General features: G+C 46.7%; 1 protein-coding gene across 1 annotated transcript in view; it reads right to left on the reverse strand.

Moving 5' to 3' along the window:
• Window positions 1-23310, reverse strand: part of Ptprm (protein tyrosine phosphatase, receptor type, M) — a gene marked incomplete at its 5' end in the record, with an annotated part of 513011 nt that overhangs the window by 79714 nt on the left and 409987 nt on the right. The window contains 2 exon segments of the mRNA XM_005372618.2: window positions 1329-1405; window positions 14311-14398. Of these exon segments, the coding sequence (XP_005372675.2) occupies window positions 1329-1405; window positions 14311-14398 (165 nt within the window).

Below are 23310 nucleotides of genomic sequence, written 5' to 3' on the forward strand. Positions count from 1 at the left end.
TATTTCCTTCCTTCCTTTTCTTCTTTCCCATCCCAGTTGTTCTTTCCTTTTGAGCAGTTTCTTTCCCTTTCACAGTATCTATTGTACCTTTTGGATCTTATTTATCCTTTCAGTTTCTTACACTAGGGAGACAATACGATGTTTACACATGTGAGTCTGATTTATTTCACTTATGAGTATGGTCTCTAGTTGCACTCATTTACCTATAAAAGCCTCTAGTTTATCTTTCTTTAGTATCTGACTCATAGTCAATCAAGAAAATAAAACAATCCATATATCTATTGCATATTCCTTCCTGAAATGCTCGAGACCAGGATTTTGGATCCCAGATTTTGGAATAGATGCTTGTCACATACATACTCATGTCTAAACACAAAATTCATTTTGCTTCCTGCACAGTGTCTACACACAGCCTGGAGGTAATTTAATAATTTTGTGCCTGAAATAAAGTTTGTGTATCACAGTAGAAGCAACATAGCATGGAGGAGTCTTTTCCCCTTGGGGACTCTGAATAAACTGTGTGTTCACCTGGGTTTTGACTGTGACCTGTCACAGGAGGTCAGATGTGGAATTTTTGCACCTGTGGCATCCTACAGGTGCTTAAAAGTTTTAGGTCCTGGAGCATTTGGATTTGGGGATTAGAGACACTTCACTTCCACGTGTGTAAAAACAATCCCTGCCAGTACTGGTGGATTAAGAAACCATGTGTCTTGGGAACCACAGGGAGCTGAAATCTGTTTCATGTAGACTCAGGCCTTGCAGGGAACCACAGCTTCCCCTTGATTTTTTGGGGCTACTTTTGATTTCATTCATTCTTTCAACTGAAAACATGCTGTCTCCTGAAGAATTTATCCTAATGTAAGACATTAAGTTAACATGATGCAGAATGAACAAAGAGGCCGTCTTCAATAATTGAACAGCCTACATATTTAATGACATGTCTTGCTTGCACTGGAAGTCCTGGCGAACAGCTGCAGATGACTTTGAAGGCAACTTAAAAGTGCACTGATGACAAGAGACAGCAAACCACCGCATTAGGAATTAGAGAGTTTTGTCCTATTAATATGCAAACAGATTTTTTAAGAGTGTCAGATAATTATAAGTTGTTGACAAAAAAAAAATGGAAATAACCTTTTCTTAGTCTGTAGAAGCATGAGATGGCAAAGAAGGTATATGATGTTACAGAGGAATTTAAAATAGGTCTGGGCGATATTCCTGTGTTTGTTTTCAGGCTCAGAATGACATACATCCAGTCATCTATGGCAGGGACCCAATTTGGTGGCGTGCATCAGAATGGCTGGCTTTAGTGACAGTTTCAAAATACTTACATCGATGTAATTCCCATTGATATAGTCAGAGTTGGTGTCTCCTTCGATTGTCTGCAGCCTCACCCGGGAATGATCATCTACAAAGGAAAAAGAAAACCATCACTGGGGAAGGCCATTGTTAGGCTGCTGTGCACACCACTCAGAGACCATTGCATATTTGCTGCTCTGAATGTTGCTAGAACTGCGATCTTCAGTGTCCCCAAAGGCCCATGCGCTGAAGGCTTGGTCCCCGCCTGTAGCACTATGGGAGGTGGGGCCTGGTAAAAGGATGTGAGGTCTCTGGAGGCGTGGCCTTGAAGAGGAGGTTGGGACTCCGGCTCCTTCTCTTTGCCTCCTGGTTGCCACGAGGTGAGTAGATTTCTCCATCATGTGCTTCCACCATGATGTGCTGCCTTGCCACAGGCCCAAAGCAACAAGGTCTAATGATTATGGCTAGAACCTTTCAAGCTGAGTGAGACCAACAGCCTTCCCTTCTTTCAGCTTGATTTCTCTCAAGTGTTTCCTGTTCTGTCGTAACAGAAAGTTCACCAATACAAAGATAAAGAATTAAGTGTCAGATACCTTCTAAACTTTCTACTTTGGGATTGAAATTTGGAAGGACTTACAGTTCTTTAGCTTTTATAGTCTCATTAGCCAGTTATTTCATGGTATATACACAGCAATGGAAAAAGTTGGAGACTTTTATGTGTAATCCTATAACCCATAACAAAGTTATTTCTTGGACTGAAGTTTGAAGAACTTCACTGAGTCACATACATCCCCTGAGGTGTTGGAGGCTGCCTGTGACATGTGCCTTACAAATGGCGGTTACAGGCCCAGCCCACTGGGGTGTGTGGACATGGTCCGTGTGGTGCTCATGGCAGCATCCAGGAGTTCTCTAAGTCTTCTCTCTGTGCCCAACGACACCTGCAGGTGACAGCAACACTGCTGCCCATTGGTTCGTGGCTCCAAGACAGGCAGTAAGGACTTGGTCTTCTGCTCTAGAGGAAGACATGGAGAGCTTGACAGGAAGGAGCTGTTTCACTTTGGGGATGAGATGAAGATCTGACACAAAGCAAGCTCTGTATGAGGGTCAGAAACATACTAATAGCTACATTTGTTCTCTGAGCTTTTCTTCACTAGCACTATTGATACAGCTCAGTGACTTCCACACAAACCTATACCTTGTAAGGGAAAAGTGCTAAAAGGCCCACAAAGGCAGAGCTTTCCTCTTTTCCTCACTAGATTAGGGCCCGGAACATAGCATGTTTCCCCCATGTCAAATGTTTTAAATATATTAAAAGTGAACCTTTTGGTTTTTGAAAAATTACATCCTTTTGAAAATTATTTTTGATGTTAGATGTATAGCTCAGTGGTAGAATACTTGTTTAGCATGCTTAAGGCTCTGCATTCCATTCCCAACACCAAAACAAACAAACAAACAAAAACACACAACAACAACCTAATGTTCTTTTCAGTGGTGGAACCTTTCTTTTAAACATCCACAGGACCCCAACATTTATTTATTTATTTATTGGGTTTTTTTTCCAGTACCGGGAATCAAACTCACGACCTTGTGCTTGCCAGGCAGGCACTGTGCCGCTGAGCTAAATCCCCGCCTCAGGACCCCAATGTTTAGAAGAAGTCAGAGACAGGTGGGGTGAAAGGGATGCTTCTATGGTTTCTGAGGAGCGCAGGCCTGACTGGGCCATTCTGCAAACTTTACTCCAAAAATGTGAGGCCTGCTAGTGAACTGCTAGTGTTTCTTTCTAAGGCTAACTGTACCCAACATTTCATTTGGGTTAGTGGGTAGGAAATCTGCGGGCTTAGAGCTGTAGATAATGGCTTTTTGTCCCTGCTCAGACCTGCTCCTTGGCCTGACAGCCTAACAGGTAGAGTCACAATTCCCTATTGGTTCCGGACGCTCACCTTCCTGGTGAATTTTGTTGAGTTTGGTGAGTTCAGAAGCTCACCTCCTGGTGAGTTTTGTTTGCTGTTCATAGTGGAGGCAGACGGAAATCGGTGTCAGTTTTCTAACTTTGCTTCACTTTATGTGGCACACAGATTAGTTATGTCAGAGCCTCACAGCAAGTGGGGCCTCAATAACTTTATATGGAATCTAGCTAAAAACCAGGCCAGCGAACCCAGAGGAAGAACCTGGCAGACACTGTCTTTCTGCTCCACTCAGCAAAACATGGGATGTGGCTCCCCGTGGGAGCTCTAGGGCAGGTGGGTGGGGCAGAGTCCTGGCTGTGGGTAAGACCCTGTCCTGTGATTCAGAAAGTTACTTTAATCACTCTGTGCCTCAGTTTCCTTATCTGTGAATGGGGAGGGAAAGATGCTGTGGACCTGCAGGCTGCTCTGCCAGGCAGACCCTCCTGAGATGGGCTCTTCCCTTTCTCTGATGACCTGAAGGCGGTGGAGACAGTGCCTCCCCTGCTGGCCATGGGAGGACAGCAGCCTGCATCCTTCTTCTGTGCTTAGCAGACGCGTGTAGGAATCAGGAGAGTGAAGCCTATGAAACGCTGCAGTGAGGAAGTAAGTGCGAACAGCGAGAGCTGGCTCCATCTTGGCACAGGTGTCCCCCGGTATCTGTGAGGAATTGGTGTCCAGACCCCTGTGGCTACCAAAATCTACCTTCACGGATGCTCGAGCCCCTCCTATAAAACAGCACAGTAGTAGCACTTAACCTGCACACATCACCTGCAGATAACCAATGAAGGGCCTATATATTCATACCTAATACAGTGCAAGTGCTACGCACACTGCCGCTACGCTACAGACTGTGCAACACTGACAGGAAGATGGAGTGTGTCGATGCTCAGCACGGACACCATTGTTTTCAAGTATTTGTAATCTGAGGATAGTGGAGCCACAGGTCCAGAGCCTGCAGCTAGAGGCTGTGCCTGTTAGCAATGAGACAGAGCCCCTCCAGGAGGGTCGGCTGTGCGGAACAGAGGACAGGGATGTTGCTCCTGACAGTAGACTGCTGTAGCGGGAGGGCAGCTCCTGGCCGTCACGGGTCAGCGCCTATCCTGTTTCTCCCTCTACCTTGATGCAGGCCTACGGGGGCATCACCCTTCCTACACAGGAACGAGACAGACAGGACAGCAGCACCACCCCACAGTGAGTCTGGGAAAGCAGTAAAAAGCAAAAGAAGAAAAATGGTGGCGCCAGCCACAGAGCCTGCAGATTCCCAGGTGTCTTCTTGGACGTCAAGCGTTCAGCTGGCTCTAAAAGCCAGGGGTATGGGGGCTGGAATGTAGATCAGGGGTAAAACGCTTACCTCGCATGTGTGAGGCCCGGGGTTTTGTCCTCAGCACTGCAGAGCAAAAAGGTACTGACTGCTGGGGCAAACACATTTGTACGCGTGCTCATCACTGTACCTTTTTTTTTTTTTGCAGACTTTTTTTTTTTTGCAGCCTCATTTACCTTGAATCAGAGACCAATTAAGAGATGAAAATATATCAACCATTCTTTTAGGAAAACTCAGTAATTCTCTTGTGGTTTCTCTTGAAGCTAAACTGTGTTAAATTTCCATGTGGAAATTCCCGAAGGACACTTCCAGCATGAGGCAAATGTAAGAGTCACTCAGGCGAAGGACCCCAAGAGGTACCAGTGCCCCCCATGCTAAGCCCTGTGCTGCAGCTGGCTGGGAAGCCACCCGCTAGGAGGGGTGTCTCTCAGGGACAGGAACTAGACCTTTGGGGTGGAAGGACAAAGTCTGGAGAACTCAATGGCGCAGTTGTAGCTTCTGGGAAATCCAACGGGATTTGTGGTGAACAAGAAGTCAATTACTAACCAGGAAGGCCAAGGGGTCAGGACACGGAGGACTCCGGATTTCTGGGTACACAGCTCCATGAGCTGAGAGGACCCGAGCTTTAGGATTATTAATTCTCAACTGGATTTTTCTCCCAGCATGGACATTTTTTCTTGGATATTTCAAAGCTATTTCAGGTTCTTATTCTGTAATAGTTGAAAATAACAGGAGCTCTGGCATCTCAGAGACCCTGATTTGATACTGGCTCTTCTACTCCCATGAGCAGGGAACTTAGACAACTTTGAATGTTGCTGAGCTTCTTCCGTGAAAAGGGGGTAACTGTGAGCTCCTTTCCAAGGACTGCCGGGAAGATCAAGTGAACACAGCGCAGTTAGTTCCCATCAAAAAGCCATCGCCCTCTTCTGTGAATGAAAGCCATCCCTGTAGAAGTTTCACAGTAGGATCTTCAAAGCACAAACAGCCGAAGTGCCTGCCTGGGGAACTGTGGAGGAGGCAGAGCCGAACGCCTGACACAGCCCATCTTGCGGGGAAGAGAAGAGGGAGCTGAATTTAAAGGGGAAGCAGGAAAATGTCTGACAACAGACCAAGGAGTGGCCTCCTCCTGCGCGTTTCGACTCCCCTGCTTCTACTCAGAGCCTTTCAGCTGTGTCTGATGGTACACAGCAACAAGCCGGGCACCACCGGCCCCGGAGAACCTCAGCTCTGTCCCATCCTGGTCATGTGACTGAACCAGTACCACAGTTTCCCGCACTGCAAAAGGGGAGTAGGCACAGTGCCCACATTTTCTACTTTGTGTGAGAATGAGTGAGTTAATGTAAGAAATGCATTGGAAATGTCGGTACACAGTCAGAACTAAGAAAAGGGTTGCAGTTGCTGCCTCATTACTGCCAGTGACTTAATTCAGGGCTTAATTTTTCACCTAGTACATTTCATTCGTGCCCCTACACATTTTCTCTCTGTGAAGCCATGCCCGAAGATGCCCTTCTAAAGCATACTCTTTTTGTTCACTGCTTTGTCTAAGCCCCTCAGTGGTATCAGCCAGAACTGACCAATGGTGGTCCTGTGAGCAGGGCCTTGGTACAGTCGGGATACTGTGGCTTCAGTGTGTTCAAGGCTGCTGTGACACCTGACAGAGCGAGGAAGGGTGGGTCACACCTGTACACCTAACAAAAGTCCTTCACACGACGCAATCCAGCGTATCCACGGACAGCAGGCCTGCCTACACGTGGGCTCCACTGCCAGAGTCAACCAACTGCAGATTGGAAATATTTGGGAAAAATTTCTTTCTGCCATTATTCCCTAAGCAAGACAGTATAACAATGATTTACATAGCATTTGTATTGAATTAGGTATAAGTAACTGGAGATGACTTAAAGTATCTGGAGGACAGTGCAGGTTCTATGCTAATCCTCTGCCATTTCTTACAAGGGACTTGGGCATCTGTGATTTTGGTATCTGGGGTCCTGGAACCTTCCCTGGAGGGAGGGATGACTGCTTTGGAGAGCTGTGCCCAGTGGCACAGATGGAAAGATGGTATTTCTGCTAGGGGTGCAGTTTGGAGTGATTTTTATTTTCATCTTTATGATTTTATGTACTATTTCACTGTCTATGTGGTTTATATTATTTTTATATCAGAAAAACTCACAAATGTATTTTTCATTTAAAAAATAAAACCATCAAAATAAAAACTTCAAAATAAAGTCACTAACTTCACACATAGAAAAAACTATTAGGATGAAACAGGGACAAATGCTCTGGTTTAAATTTTTTCTTTCCTCCCTTCCTCCCTTCCTTCTTTCTTTCTTTTCTGAGACAAGGTCTTGCTACGGAGTTCAGGTTGGCTGAACTCGAAGTGATCTTCTTGCCTCATCCTCCCAAGTTCTAGGATTACAGGCATTCACCACCATGCCTGGCCTAGTAGGGTTTAAATTTAGATAATAAGATTCTGGGCAATTTCCCTCCCTCTCTTTACTGTATAAATTTTCTTTAATGCATATGAATTGCTTTTATAATTGAAGAAAAAGAAGCCTATTTGCCATGCATGACTAGGATATGATCAAAATCCAAGTGATGTTTATGTCATAATCACAACTCAGCGTTCCTCTACCCAAAATGTAACGATTTCTGCCACTTTGACAAACTTGATCTGCAGAAAATCCTACTTGCTATTCCTCTCATAGCTTTTAAAAACCATTACTAGATGAAATACGGCAAAACTGATAGTTTGGGGGGGAGACACTGGCACATAAAGATGTGGTCAAAACAAACAGCCCTACTGCTGAAAATCACCACGTGTGCTGAGGCTTTCCTGCACATATGGATGTATCCATGTAGCATGTATTATGCATGTATGGATGATCGGAGATGGGCCGTGTAAGATTAAAACCGGGATGGGGGGCAAAGGGAGACAGGACGTTGGATGACAGGTACCAAGATGCATGTAGTTAGGTGGAGCTAGTTCTGATGTCTGTGACACAGCAGGGTGACTATGGTTCACAGAAACTTATTATCTGTTTTACTAAGAATTAGAAGAAAAGACACTCAAGTTTCCCAACAGAAAGAAATGGTGAAAGCCTAAGGAAAGGTAAATGCTAATTCTCCTAGTCTGATCACTATACACGGTAGACGAGTGTCAAATTATCTCACTGCACACTACAGCACATGCACAACCACTGTGTACCCATGGGGGGGGGGACTTTAGAAAACTATTGGGCAACTAGGAAAAAAATAATAAAAATAAAACAGGTCTCTATGCCCTAGGTCCCTAAAACATGGTACTTATGGCCTTTTCATTAAGTAACATTACATTTCCACACTTTCATATTAAACATAATGATATTGGTAACAGTTTTGGAATTTTAGCTAGTGTGTGATTAGCTATTCCCCAGCAGCAAGAATGGAGTGTGCCATCGATAATCTTTCACCTCTGACCAAATCTCTTTCTCTGCTCCACACTGGTGACACATTTAAGGTAAATGGGAATCAAATGATCTAGGCAGCATCTGGCCTCTGAGAGAAGATTCAAAATTAATTTTAATTACCATCGACTTCTGCAAAGAAGGGTTTGCAGCTTCTGTGGTTAGCTGTCATCAAGGGTGCTGCTGCCTTTGGTTCAAGGCAGCAGACGTGGAGAAGCCAACATGAGTGTGACCTTTAGGAGGGCGTGGGTCCTAGCCCGTGGGTTCTGACCCTGCTAGTCTCCTGGGTAAAGCCTGGCCATGTGGGCACCCAGCAGGGGGAAAGGAGGGAACTGCAGCCTAATGGTGGGTGGCTCTGTCGGGAGCTTTGCTCTTGTGTTGGCTCCCTGTGTGCCTGGCCTCCTTCCTGGCTCCTTGTTTGCCTGGGCCCTCGGTTAGAGACCCTGACTCTGCTCTGAAAAATCCTGGCAGGGATCCCTGACTCTTGTTTTGCCTGATTTTTCTAGATTTTTCCCTGTGTCTTCTAAGCATCTCCTGGCAGCCTGCTTCTCCCTTCTGTGTCCACCTGAATTTAATGCCAAAAGCCTCCCTGCCGGTTCATCCTCAGCTCACTCATGACTGTCTCCTCCCCTTCCGCTGCCCTGACTTTCACAGTGGAGCCAGGTCACGACACCTGCAGGTTCCTTTCAAAGAGAAAAAGAGAGAGAAAGGCAGACATAGTTGGAGTTCCTCAGTCACCAGAGAGAGAACTTCGCTGCAATACAAAACCCTTTCAAAGGGAAACCTTCAACATAGGCCATCCAGGTGGGATACTGGCTGAAGAATCTGTAAGGACAGATTAGAGCAAAGGCATCAGTCCCCTCTTGGGCATCTTGTGGTCAGGTGTGGTGGGAAAGCTTGGTTTGCATCAGTTGAGATAAAAACCAGTCTCAAGAGGTCTTCTCCTGCTTCCTAGCTACGCTTACTCTTGCTACAGTCCTCACCACTGTGTCGGTCTTGACTGTATTAGGTCTACCCACAGGACCCCATAGCCACACCTCCTCTCCCTGACACGATGCTCCCTTGTTTGGGTTCAGTGGTTTGGTTTCCCTGCTGCTCACTGTCACGGCCCCTCTGGGCTGGAAGTAGGTTCTCCACGCCCTCTCTGCTCCTGGACAATTTCCTCCTGCCAGCAGCTTTAACCGCTGCCCACCCGGCCCTGGTTCACTGACTTACATCTAGAACCAGACCTCTCTCTCACAGCCCTGGCACAGTCTACATGCTTGACTGTCAGAAGCACATCTGAATGTTTCCAGATGCCCCCAATTAAACTCATCAGCTCCCACACTTCTGCCAACCTCAAGCCCACCTCTGAGCTCCTCTTCAAAACTGGCTCCTTCCAGTGCTGCCCACTGGAGTAATGGGCATCTACCTACCCCCTCCATCTACTTATCTTGTGTCCATCCACCTGTTATGGCTTGTGCCTAGATGTCGCCCCAAAGTCTCATGCGGTCAAAGGGCTTTTTCAGAGGTGGATGAATCTAAAGTGTGTAACGCTGGATTAAGGGTGTGTGATTAGTAAATCATACACTGACTGCTTTAGCATAGTTCTGGCCAGGGGCAAGGGTGTGAGTGCTACACCTGCCCTAGGGTGGGTAGCCTGCATACAATATAAGGGACAGAAAGAGGCTTGTCCCCTCTCCCCTTGCTTGCTTTTGCATCTTCCGTAGTCATGACTGGGTGCCCCCCTGCCATGCACTACCCTGCCTTGGAGCCAACTGACTGGATTGGAATCTCTACAAACTGGGAGCTAAATAAACCCTTCCTCCTTTAACTTGGGGCATCGGGTATCTTGTCTCACCAACAAGAGAAATGTAACTAAGACATCACCCACCTTCCCACAAGCTGGAAACATGAGCTCATCCCTGACTCCTTCATCTGCCTTCCTCCAAATCCCAGCCACCTTTCAGATTGGTTGGTGACTCTTCTGAATTCACATCTTCTCTTTAGCCCACAGTATTGCTGTTCTTATCTGGGCTACGGAGCATCTCTCACCCAGCTTTCCGATCCACTTCTACTCCCCAAGAAAGACTCAAGTCCCTGCTGTGTTCCAGAGGGCGCTGTGGTCTGGATTCTTCCTCCTTGCCTGACACCATTCCCAGTGGCCCTCCTCCTGCTCAGCTCTCACCCCACCCGCTCCGTGGGAAGCAGCCCCTCCTCCTGGAGCCTCCTTCGTGCCCTGCCCGCTCTCTCGGTTGGCTCCCCGCTGCCCCTTCAGGGGGGCCTTCCCAGCCCTCCTGACCATGCAGCCCCCACACTGGCAGTACTGCGCAGCACCGTGCCCCTCTCGCGGAGCCCTTCACTCCAGCTGGCTGCCTTGTGCGTCAGGCACAATCATTTGATTCATCCTCATTGCCAGCATCCCGCACTGCTGCTCTGGGGCTGGCAAGTTCATGAGGGCAGACACCAGTGTCTCCACTTCCCCCATCACCCTCTGCTCCAGCAGCACCGGCCCCTTGCTGTCTGCCCACAGGAGGACAGGCACACCTCCTTCCTCAGGGCTCCTTCCTCCCCGCTTTAAATCCTGTCCTGCCTGGTGTCCTCGCTGGAGACCTTCCAGTGAAGCCACAATTTAAGCTGTGCAACTTGATCCCAAGCCGTCTCCCTCCCTGCTATATTTTCTAAGGTGCATGTGTTTCCTCGCAGCACACGGAACACACCTGATCCTGTCTCCCCTGCAGGGATGCACTCTCCCTGCAAAGCCAGCTCCCTGCAGAGCTTTCCACCACCTGCAAGTATTCCGCCGGTTTTGTTCCCTGCTCTTTCTGACACAGACACGTGTCTGGTGTATCACAGCACTCCGTAAATATTTGTGGAAAGACTGACTTCAGTTTGGCACAGGGCCGGGCACGGGGCAGATCAGTATGGATTTGTTGAATGGAGGATAGAAGAGAGGACGCAGGAAATCTGCCCGGGAAGCTCCCGCGGCTTCTGGCTCTTCTCTTCCACTGCCAGTCCCCAGAATGCGGAGCAGCTGCCAGGGGCTGCCTTGTTAGCTGGAGATTTGGGGCGCGCCTTCAGCGTGGAGTTAATTATAAGTAGGGGCTGTTGAGATATTAGGAGGCGGTGTCTGTGTGTGGTGGCAGTAACGGCAGAGGGAACGTTTGTTTCCATTTGGGAAGGGCTAGCTCAGCAAGTTTATAGTGTAAATAAGGGAAAAGTTTAACTTACTTAAGAGCAAAAGCCAATAAACAGTTTTTAAGCACCATTAACACCATTTTATATGCAAACACTGCTGCAAAACAATGACTGCGCTCATTAAAAACGCTTTTTATGTTCTTTGTAAAGCACTAGCAAGAATCTCTCAGATAAGGGTCAGAGTCTCCCAGTTTCTCATCCTAGAGAGTGGTGAGGCCCCCAAGGCCTTAGCTCTGTGAGGCAGACTTCCCAGCAAGTGAAACTGACCTTTCTGCGGTCCACACACTTTCAGGGGTGGAGAGAAGGCAGGACTATTCTCCACACCTAAAAAGAAGCACTCATTGTGCACCTATGGGCACGCACCTAGGAAAGGGTTAGGTGGTGTCTCAGTTACTTTTCTTTTGTTGCTGAAACAAAATACCTGACGCCCAGAATTAGGGAAGGAAAGGTTTATTTAGCTCACAGTGTGTGGAGGTTTCAGCAACATACTCGGCTGGCTCTAAGGCAGAGTGGCACATGGCAGAGGGCAGCAGCTCATGGTGGTGGAAAACAGCAAAAGCAACAAGAGCAAAAGGGAAGAGCAGCAGCATACAAGCCTCTTTCACTCCCTTATATTGTATACAAGCTATGCTGCCCCAGGGCAGGTGTAGCACTCACACCCATAATCCCAACATTGGACCGTGAGTCAATCAAAAACTCTAGAAGCCCGCCCCACGACTGCCTGAGGCTTTGGGCGGGCATGTGGACACAAACCATAATGGGGGGTATTCTTATATTTACTCCTCAAACCCCACCACATCTGTGGCAATAGCGAGGATTTATTTTTGCTGCTGTAAAGACACACAGGTTGTCTAAATGAAGCAGTGCAAAAAGTGATGCTCAGCCTGGTGCTAAGCCGGCAGTGGGTTATCAGAACCAACCAGGGGACTCACACTGCATGGAATACCCCATCACCACCACCACCACTGACATCATGGGAGCTGGGGCAGCTGGGTGACTGAAGCCAATGGTAGTGGTTTATCCTCACCCCACTCCTGGTATCAAACTTACCCTAGTTAGCTGGACTGGGATGCCAGTTCTGAGGATCTGGATACTCTACTGAGAAGCACCAATGATTGTATGGCAGGTGGTATGACTGTTATCTTAGTATAGGCCAGCACATGGCTGTACAGAGAATTATACAAACACTATATATAAAATGTATATTTACATAAATGACCAATTACAAATAACACTTCTAGAGGGATTTCTTTTAAAAGCAGAGAACTAGAGGAAAACCTAGCATAGATGCACAGGGAGAAGCTTCTGGGTGCTGTGGGAGCTGGCCAGAGAGGGACCAGAGAAGTCTCTGGGACAGTGTTCCCAGAAAGGATGAAAGCAACATGGCCCAGTGCAGAAACCCTGAAAGAGCGCCAGGCCAGGCAGTGCTGGTGGCAGCTGAAGGCTGGAGACTACAGCCCTGGAAGTAGGGCAGGGGCCGGGGAGGCAAACCACTTAGCCCACATTGGAAGAGCGGGCTGCAGTCGGCAGCGGCTGATGATTCAGGGGCAGGATGCTGCCTGTGGCTACCTGCCATGACTTGTTTAGAGCTGGAGACTTCAAGGCCGACTTCTTTTTTTAAAAATTTTAAATGATCTATTGGTTTACTAAGCTGAAGACAAGTAACACAGGAAGAATAAAGCAGAAAAGGTATAATAATTTTTTCCAGGTAACAACAATCAGTGTTGTTTTGATGTGGCATTTCAGTTCTACTTTATAATGGGTCATTTTCTCAGCAATTTTATGACTTACCCCTGACCACTGGGCCAGAAACTTGAGAAACACTGTCTTTTACTGTTACTAGTGTGACTATTATTATGCTCTTCTCTTCTGTTCCATGGGTCTTTTTTTTGAGATAGGGTCTCACTATGTGTAGTCCAGGCTGGCTTAGAACTCAGCAATCTTCCTGCCTCAGCCTCCTAAGTCCTGGGATTACAAGCATGAGCCACCATACCTGTATTAGTGGCACACACTTATATTTAATCATCTTTACAGCAATGTCAGGCAAACAGGAAGTGATCAATAAATATTTGTTGGAGGGAGGGATGGACTACTAGTTGATGTAAGCACACTTCCTCTGTCCAGCTGTGAGGAGAGGAGTAGAGGAGGGCACCATGTTCTGGGATGGTCACCACCAGGGACTGCACTGTCGACCCCAGCAATGGTGACTTAGGCAAACAGTGTTGGATGGCACCTTCACAATCAAGAAAGCCCAGGTGCTGCTTGTCTAGAACAGGCAAACCTTCCGAGTTTGCCCTTTTGCAAGTAATAAGACACGATGGGCTAGCGGGTCTCCAGGCCTTGCTGTTGTTTAGTTTCTGTATCCTTGGAAATAGTATTAATTCCACCAGGGTGCCGCCGTGGGCTCCATACCTCAGCGCAGTCATGTGTGGCTCAGAGCAGCTTCATGCAGGGGATGGATGGCTGGGCCCCGGGAGAGGGAGCTCATCAATCCAGCATGAGTGTCGGTGTTGTTATGGAACATTAATGAGGTTGGGCTCAATTTAAAACCCGTCTGAGGCATTATGGATTGGTAACGTTCAGTTTCACAGGCACTGGGAATTTCTGAGACATAATCCTAGCTCTTTTGCTAATGAGTATTGTGATATGGGGACTATCATTTAACTTCCGAGTTTCGCTTTTCTGCCCTGAAAATGGGGCTATTACTGACCTACCTGACCCAGCGTCCAGAGGATTAATGAGTTAATGCTTTGCAGAGGCCTCTAAGCTCCTTGTGTGAGGTGCTCTGTGTATCATTAGTTCCATTTGTTCCCATGCAGTCGCTGGGAAACATTAGGTGCAGGGTGTTAACTCCTTCTAAAATGTGTTTTCCTTTTCAGCATTTAACATTACCTATGTTACCCAGGTCTTAAATCTAAACATAAAACTGGGCCCACTGCAAGAGTGCACTGGCATAGCGGGGGGGTTCAGGTCATTTTTCTTGCCCTTCCTGGGAGCACAACACCAGTTCTCACAGCGGGAGGAAGCAGTAAGTGCACCTGAGCTTCTCCCCGTGTGAGCTGGCGGCCAGCCTCGACAGAGGCGAACAGGAAGTTCTCCCCAGCACCATCGCCCCCCCCACACTTACACGCAATGATGTTCCCGTATCTGTTCTTCATTCTGTTCTCATCTTTCTTCGCGGAGTCCCACGGTGCAGACTGTCCTTCGAAGAAGCTCTGGAAGGAGAGGAAGTGACAGTACGCATTATGATTCAGTGGGGTACACAGAGTGATCCTACTTGGAAGGGGTCGTTGGAGAAAATGGAATGGGGTCAAACAGGAAAGACACAGGAGCTATGTCAGTGAGCATCAGACAACTGCACCCCTGAGGTACTGCAGGTAGCTTTTCCTTGACTTTCTCTCAGTGAACAGCAGGTTCACAGAAGGGCAGAGGGTGAAGCCATGATTTATTTGTACAATCCAGTCAAAAGTCCCATGTTCATGCCTATCCCACTTGAATATTTAGTATAGAAAAATGAACACTTTTCTCATTATATTACCATTTTATAATATTCCTGCAAGACGTACAGAGATGAACAGTTTTCTCCTTAGTCGCTAACTGAAAGATGGTTCTTTTTGGTTAAAATGATGAAAATAAGCTAAGACCTTACAATTCCAAGGCTAAAGTCCTGTCATATACAGCACCAGAGGTTTGTTTCTCTGTTTTTAAGGGCATTTAGATGTCTATTTATTTAAGGATTTAACATTATTCTGCACAGGGTTTTTAATCTTTATGTTATTGGATATATATTTTTTCATGTTCAAATTACTATGTGTTATGGTTGAAACATTGTGTCAACTTGGGGAGTCTAGAGGTTTGGCTAAGTGACTCAGCAGGAAGCCAGGATACTTACTTTGTATACATCCTGAGCCTGTGGAAGAGGAGGGCATGGAGATTATGTGAGAGCTACACGCCCCTTAGGTGGGGGTAGCCTGTTTACAAAGTAAGGCAGGGAAAAAGAAGCTGCTCGCTGGGATTCCTCCCGTTTGCTCTGGCTGTTTGCTGTTCAGCTGCCATTCTCCCCTTTGTTCTTGTTGCTTTGCTATCTTCTGCCTTGAAGCCAGCCAAGTATGGACTGAAACCTCCACAAACCATAAGCTAAATAAACCTCTCCTTCCTTCATTTTGGGCGTTGGGTATTTTGTCTCAGCAACAAGAGAAAAGTAACCAAGACACTAGGATAAAAATATCCTCTGCTATCAGTGGACAGGTGAAAAAAATTCTGTGACTTTTATTTCCACTTTAGTCCATTGCCAGTCTTCCTTTTTGGAGGTGGTTACAGGAAGCAGAAAGACAATTTAGTCAAACTGATGTCTTCAGAGCCTCCTAGCAGCAATTTAATAATTAGTTATCAAATGAATGAATGAATGCACTGTTTGGTTACAATATGTTTAGGTTTTGATGTCAAAACAGAGCTTCATTTCCCCAGCTGGGTGCATGAGGGTTATAGGACAGGAGATCCTGCCTGTGCCCACCCACTGTCTCTGTAATCATGAAGTGGCTGGCTACTCTCAAGGCAGAGAGGTTTGTTTGGCTCACGGTTTTGGAAGCTGAAAATCCCAGGTCAAGCACCTGTTTGGTGAGGGCTGGGGAGGTCTGACCGGGATGGCAATGTGGCCAAGAATCCCTTCTGCCACGCCTGGTAACATCCATGCCTTTTCACCCCGCCAGGTGCGATGCTGCTACTCCTGAGTCAGCTCCCAGCAGACAGCTGCAGCCCAGCTCCACGCGCCCTTGGGCTTCAGATGGTCCCCAGCGCAACCCTGCCACCAAAGAGTGGGGGCTGACTCTGCTTTGTGACATACGAGGTGAAGGGGCAAACCTTAGAGCTGAGTTTTAAATTGACCCTCTTCATTGAATGTCCCTGAGTCATGATCATAATAGTTCTTCTATCACATTTATCACTGTGGAAAAACACAGGGCAGCCAGGAGTAGACGGGCTCTACGTGAGCAGCTGTAGGGCAGAGCCACACTGTACAGTGCTGACTGCAGGATAAGGTGCTATGGGATGCAGGACAAACCCAAACATTTTCAGAGTACTGATAAACTAAGCCAATACTTGCAATCAATTGCTAGTTAATTCTATATAGACCATTATATAATCTGGAGATGTATAACCACGTAATGTGTAATAAGCCACAAAACTTTCACTTCTATTCTGCTCTATGATACACATTTAAAAATAGTTTCAGGGATGTAAAAGTCAGATACTTCTGTTCTGAATAGGGTCTTTGTTACTCCATGAATGACAATTATTTTACAGTTGAGTAATAACTATTATTTGACTCCCAATAATGTAATTCTACTTTGAGTTTGTCATGATTTAATTACCAATTTCAGTTCCCCCTGCCTTTTCCACCCATCTCAAAAGTTCTCAGATTTGTTTTTCTTTTTGATAGGAAGACAGAAGAAGATAACTGACTCTGGGGGAAACTTCGGAGTCTCCCAATAGATCCACTCCTGGGGGAAGCGCTCCAAGCCACCTGAATCCCTTCTGACTCCTGACAGATCTGGGGGGCAGTCCCCCCATGCAGTCACTGCTCACACCACAGCAGTGTTGCAAGACTTTCCTGAGACCTTAACATTTAGACATGGTTCTTGTAATTTCATTGTTGTCACTTACCTAGTGACTAAGAAACAGACATGGACCAACAATACACAACAGTGGCATTCCATGTGGGCACTACTGTTTCCAGAATGTTCTCTCCAGGATGGGGACACACACTGACCATCTCCACGTGTGGGGGGGTGGTGAGCATCAGCCCATCATGCGAACCTATTCTAAGGGGCACAGGTGGGCACAGAGGGAGACCCTATCTGCTCTATGGCAGTGGGGCATGGGCTGGAGATTGGCTCAGCGGGTTGTGACTCCTCCCTATTCACCATTCCTTCCCAACTGTCTTGCTCCAGTAGTGACTTCTAAGGGGAAAGAGTCAAAGTCTACTGAAATCCACTCAGTCAGCAGCGCCTCCCATGCTCAACCACAAATCCTTGTTTCTCATTGAAAATTTGCAAGAGAATATCAAAGACATCAAGTCAACTTCACCTACCTGTTCATTCTTTTTATAAAGTAGAACTTTTCCTTATTTTATGTAGATATGTGCTTAGTGCAGGGAAGCAGCAACAAGAGAAGCTGGAAATCTTGCTATGAGTCTCCCACATTCCTACCCAAGAAGTATGTGAATCAGTATAAGTGGAAACATGTATTAAAAAAAAATGAAGAGATGTTCTGAGAAAGAGATCAGATACATATGACCCCTGCAGATGACAGCTACGGCCTCCTGACTCCTGGTGGACGTGGTGATGTTGGCTTGAATTTTCTGCAGTGGTTCCGCTTCCCATTTCACAGCCAATCTCCCCATAACTACATCTGCATCACTGAGACCATGTGTTCTAATCCGCAGCTTGGAGAATCAGTGAAATGACTATGGGGAGAAGGGAGAGGGGCGGCCAGGGCTTTCTGGACTCGAGGTGCTGGTTTTTGATTCCTTTTGTTACAGAGATTTTAAAAATTCTAGGACAGACCTGGACTTAAATGCTATGGCTTTTCTGGTAGCACAACCTTCCAAAATATCTGAAAAAAGATTTAGACTTTAGATCCCTTCCTATGCCTAAAGTAGACCAAAAGTCAATTATTTGAATTTGTAGTTATAAAGTAAAACTTTATCCATAGTTCTACAGCCAGTAGGGTCTCAGAGAAACCACGACAGGACACATGGTTCTTTCAACTTGTGAGCCCCGGGCTGCTTTGCTGGTTTGGAAATTCTCAGTGCAAGAACAGAAACTGGGTCATCAGTGCTGTTGAATACGCTTCATGTCTGGTCTCCTGGCACTGGTGTCTGACTGCAGGTGTAGCAGACATACTTCCTGCTTCCCTCCCTGAGAGACAGAGGGTTCTCAGACCACCCTGTCAGTTTACTTTCTGTCTGTTTGGTTTTCCTTTTGTAGATCATGTGATTGATGGGTACTCACTAATAAACCCACCAATCAGTGAAATCTGCCTGCAGAAAATCAAGCCCTGGGGTTATCTGTAATTCTGCTATTCAGTAATTCTATGATGTCCTTTTAAATATACTTTTAGCTTTGAAATATCTTTTAATAAATTAAAATCAAAGCACATTTTGTAAGATTTTCTCCTGTGTATTTCCCTTTGGGCAGAACAAAATGCTCTTTAGTTGTCTTTTCTATCTTAAAGAGGTCAAAAGCTATGCATGTTCCCTTATAAGTACATAAATTGAACTAACAAATGCTTTGATTAGAATTCTGTGAGCTAATATTATTGGGAAGAAAGTAATCACCACATAGTAATCTACACCCTATCTGGAGAAGAATGGCTGCTACCAAACTTGATGAAAGGTTTTGGGTCCTTCCACCAGTGTTGAGACAGAAAGAACTCTGCTCCCGGAGGAAGTCAGAGATTTATGAATGCAGGCCAAAGACTAGCTGCTGATGGCGCAAGGGAAACACTGCTATCTGCTCCTTAAATTTCTGTTATGTTCAAGTTTAAGTACACTCTCCACAATTCCTCCTCTGCTTCTCTCTTCATTGTTTCTGTTTGAGCAGGTTCACTAAAACCAAATTCAACCAAAGCACAGATGACTTGGAAGAAACAACGCTCAATGACAGAGCATAGAAGCAAAGCCAAAATCATTACTGGGTGACGGAAGACTCTCCATCCAAGAAGCAACGATTTAAGGACAAGCCTGGGAGATGGATGATGCTGGCCCACAGTCCCAGCACACTTTTTATGGGAGGAATTTTGAATACAATGTGCACATTTAGGCAATATTTAGTGTTTAGGGCAAATTTTTAATATGCAGGTACAATTTAATGCACCAATGATGGATTTTTTATTATGAAAAAACACTTTATGTATTTTGGGGATTTAAGTTAATGGTCTCATTGCACCTTCTGTTAGGATTTTCATAAATATACTTATGCTTTTATTCTACTTAAAATGTAATTAAAGTGTTTCTTCCGACTACTCAGCTCATATATACCGAGAAAAGGCAGCAGACCTGGGAACCACTCTGAAAGAGTAATAAGTCTCTGAAACAATAAAAATGAAACCAGGCAAACTCCAGTGAATACCAATGACTTCCCTGCTTTAAGATGCTGCATTCTCTATGGGGACAGAGCAGGAGGAAATTGAACATCCCGCACACTGTCATTTTTTTCTGAATAGGAAACATGTTTTTGTGATTCAATAACCTCCTCCTGCACCCCTCATACCACCATCATTTTCCACAGCATATAATTACACATCTCAGTTGCCCACCTCAAGAGAATGTTACTCTGAAATGATGCAGTCTGTTAAAAATGCCACAGAAAACTGAAAAAAAAAAAAAAAAAAGCCACAGCTCCCAGATATTAAGAGAGAAGAAAAAGAAGAAGAAAAAAAATCCTATTCCACAGAAAAGCTGACAGAAAGAAAGGGATGCAGGTCAAGGCTGTATGTAATGTACAGTGTGTTTCCAGGCAATACAGGGTCAAATGCTTTAGAAGCTTCTAAAATCGAATTTTTCCTCCCTTTGTCTTATGAATAAAATTGTGCATGTAAAATGACTAAAATCATCATCCTGAAAGAGGGAAGATGAACTCACTGGGGCATACAGGGTCTCTGAACTTTCTCTGTTTCTGCCCACACTTCTGTCCTTCCAAGCGTTGCACTTTATTAGGTGCATATAAACTATTTATTGCTATAGCACTAAAGCAACTGAAGACGCCTGACATAGCCTGACAGGCCACAAAGTGGAATACAGATGGGAAAGGGGTCCCAAACTTCAGCCCCAGTGCTACCAGAGTGGTCACCAGTCACTGTCATTCTCCAAGGTCCTAGACAAAGGCCACCAAGGGAAAATGTGACACTTTCAGGGCCAAAGAGGTGGGGACTGAGTGTAAACAAGAATCTAGACACACAAACTGTGTTATTCCTAAATAAACTGAAATCTACATGTGAGCCCTCATGGGTCCTCTCAAAGTTGCTAATTTCATGGCACTTGAATGACCAATTCTTGTGGACCTCATCCAATCTGCAGTTTTGCAGCTTTTCTATCCTGCAGGACCCGGGAGGGTGATGATCTTAGCAATCTTCATCCTGTGACAGGCTTTCTTCACCTCACACCCTTATCTTCTGACACAGAATGGAGGTGTGCAGTTTTTAAAAATCTGTGGTGTTTGAGGTTTAGAATGTATTTCTTCTTCTCTTCACCAAAAGTCTGAATGAAGGACTTTATAAGTGACTTCATGGCAAAGCCATCCACTTTCTCTTGGTGGTGATAGGCTCACGGTATTTTTGAAAGTCCATCAAATGAAATTCCTGCCCCTGTATCCCTGTACTGGAGACTGGACCCAGGGCCTGAAGCATGCTGGGCAACTGCTCTACTCCTGAGTTCACCTCAGCCCCAGATGAGCATTTTTAATTCTGCTGCACAGATAAGGAAATTCAGGATCAAAGGTGTTAACTGGTTTCTCTAAAAGCAGGCAGATGGTAGGCAGAAGAGCAGGGCCGCCAGAAAGCAGGCTGAGCCAGGAACTTGTGACTTTGTGCCTACTGCCCTGCACCTTGCCCACACACTGTGAGGCCACCCTGGCTATGGGGCCCAAGCCACCCCACACTGCTAACTACTACTGTTTGAGAAAAGGAGGCAGTGTGGGGACACACAGCTCTGCCCAGACTTGCACATCAATCCTCCTGGAGGATGTGGGAGGATCTGCAAGGGGCTGGGGGTGGTGGACATCTCATTCTACTTCTTGTTCTTCCTCTTTACATTTGCCCACCTTCAGAATCCCTACAGTGGTCAGCTCATGGTATAGGTGACATCCCTCAGGGTTCTTGAAGCAGAAAAACTGGAAAACCACTGATGAAATGGTGAGAGAGAGGGAGAGACAGACAGACAGACAGGGACAGACAGACAGAGAGAGACTGACTCTTTTGGTGGGTGATGAGGAAAAAGTGGTAGAAACAGTAACTGTGGAGCACTCACGGCCTCTAAGCACTTCGGGGATGAGGCCAGCCCTCCATGGAGTTACAGAGGCCTGCTTCAAAGGGGCTGCTTTCTACAGGACCAGAAGCATCCATGTCAAGAGCTGGTGGTGTCCGGCTGTAGGCGCCCCTCCTTTCTGGGCTCCAGTCCTCTCCTCTGTTCCCGAGGAGGCAGCTGAGCGGGATGCCCCAGACCCTGGGCAGTGCCAACCTCCCTGTGGCCTCAGAGCCTCCTTGCGCCCGGGCCTCTGGCTTCCTTCTCAGTGATGGGTTCTCAGCCTGGAGTTCTGGGGCATCCCTGGCTGCCCTGCACTTGCCCCTGCGGGGGGCTCGGAACTTGGTGCTGCTGCTCACAGGAGGACGGGTACAGGGAGGCTAGATGGCAGGGGTTCACAGAGGTGCTCAAAGCCACTGGTCTTGGTTTGCTTTCTGCAGCTGGGCCTCACCTGTCTGCTGATGACGGTGCATATCAACGAGACCAAGCTGACTTTCGAAAATTCTGGACTGTGGATCTTCCTGTCCTCCATGTGAACCCCAAGGCAGCCACAGTCATTGCTTGGGGTGTCAGCAAAGCAGTATCTACGAGCAACGTGTCATAGGAACGTGAAGAAGGGCTGCTTTGCTTCAGATCATCTGATTCTATTGCTCTGTCATTTCCGTGAGTCATGCTGGGTGTGCTGCCCACCAGGAGTGCCACTCACAATTCAGAGAGAGCGATTTCCACTTCCCCCCCATGCAGATACCTGGCTCGAGAGCTACAGTTTCCTCCACCTGTGCACCTGACTAACCTGAGGCACCCAGATTGAGATCGTCAGAGACGAGTCAGAGTGGTTCACTGGGAAGAGAGCCCCAAACAGCTGGAGAGAGATGGCAGGTTCTGCAGCAAGCCGAGGGCAGCCTGAAGAGCCATGCCCTGGGCTACCTCCTGCTGGGCTTGCTGTGGAGCCCTCCTAACTGGTCCCTTGCTGCCTTGGTTTATGCACTGTTTGAAGTGGGCTTCTGGAAACACCAGGGTGCCTGTCACGCTTCTGTCTGAAAACCTAGCTGTTTCCCTGCTAGCCACAGAGCCACCAGAGGACCCCGGACTCAGCCTGTGTGGTATGTCCTCCGTGCGGCCAGCGAAGGCTGCCAAGGAGGGGATCACGTTGAATATTCAAGCCCACACTGACAGCAGGACAGTCACTGACTGTGCCATTTCTGTTACTGCCCCTGACCTTCCTTTGCAGATTCCCCCTCAGGGGTTCATACTTTTTCCTCGCCTGTTCTTTACTGTTTTTGGAAGCGGGGAGGGTTTCTGTTTCTGTGCTAGGGGTCAAGCCCAGGGTCTTGCATGGAGCTACAGCCCCAGAAAACAAACACAGCAAGCATCCTCCTTTCCATGGGACCGCTGGAGAGCTGTGACTTCCGGTCCTCACCTCAGAAATCTGAGTACAGAGCTCCATCGATGGCAACTCAAAGTGAAGGATCCTTTTTTAGAGATGACAGGCTTGGGTACGAAGAAGTGTAGCAGAAAATGAGAATTTTAAAATGTGATTTGTGACTCTCTTTTTGACACGTACTAATTTATAAAGTCTTTCAGCATAATTCCCAGGCTCTTCTTGTAAGACCCCAGTGAGGTGATTAAACATTGAACTTTACAACAGAGAATTGTTTTTAAAGTCTAGAAAACAAGACTAGAAGCACCTTTTCAAAGGGGTTGGTGAAAAGTAATTACAGCTGGGTTTATTCTGTCAGAAAGGCCAACATCTGTGTGGGTGCTGAGAGTCAAACTCAGGGCTTCGCACCCGCGAGGCAAACGCTATCGCCAAGCTACGGTCGTGCCCCAGTGCTGCTCCTCAAAGCAAACTTTTTCTTGAAAAGTATAATGCACGTCCTTCTGGAGGCACAGAGGCTTTTTTTCCTTGACTGGTTTTGAGCCCCAAGTCCTTTCTTCTGAGGACTGTGGATACTGTCACTTCAGCGTTTCACGAACCAAAGGGTGTTGACTCCGCCTGCACTGTGACTCTGAGCATGTCCAAGCCAGGAGCCCACAGCAGGCACACGGTAGAGCCCTGGTTCTGGGAGGGTCACCCGTCTACACAGATAGAGGGGGGCAGCCTCAGCC

Source organism: Chinchilla lanigera, unplaced genomic scaffold, assembly GCF_000276665.1.
Source record: "Chinchilla lanigera isolate Chin_1 unplaced genomic scaffold, ChiLan1.0 scaffold00001, whole genome shotgun sequence".
Taxonomy (NCBI): Eukaryota; Metazoa; Chordata; class Mammalia; order Rodentia; family Chinchillidae; genus Chinchilla; species Chinchilla lanigera.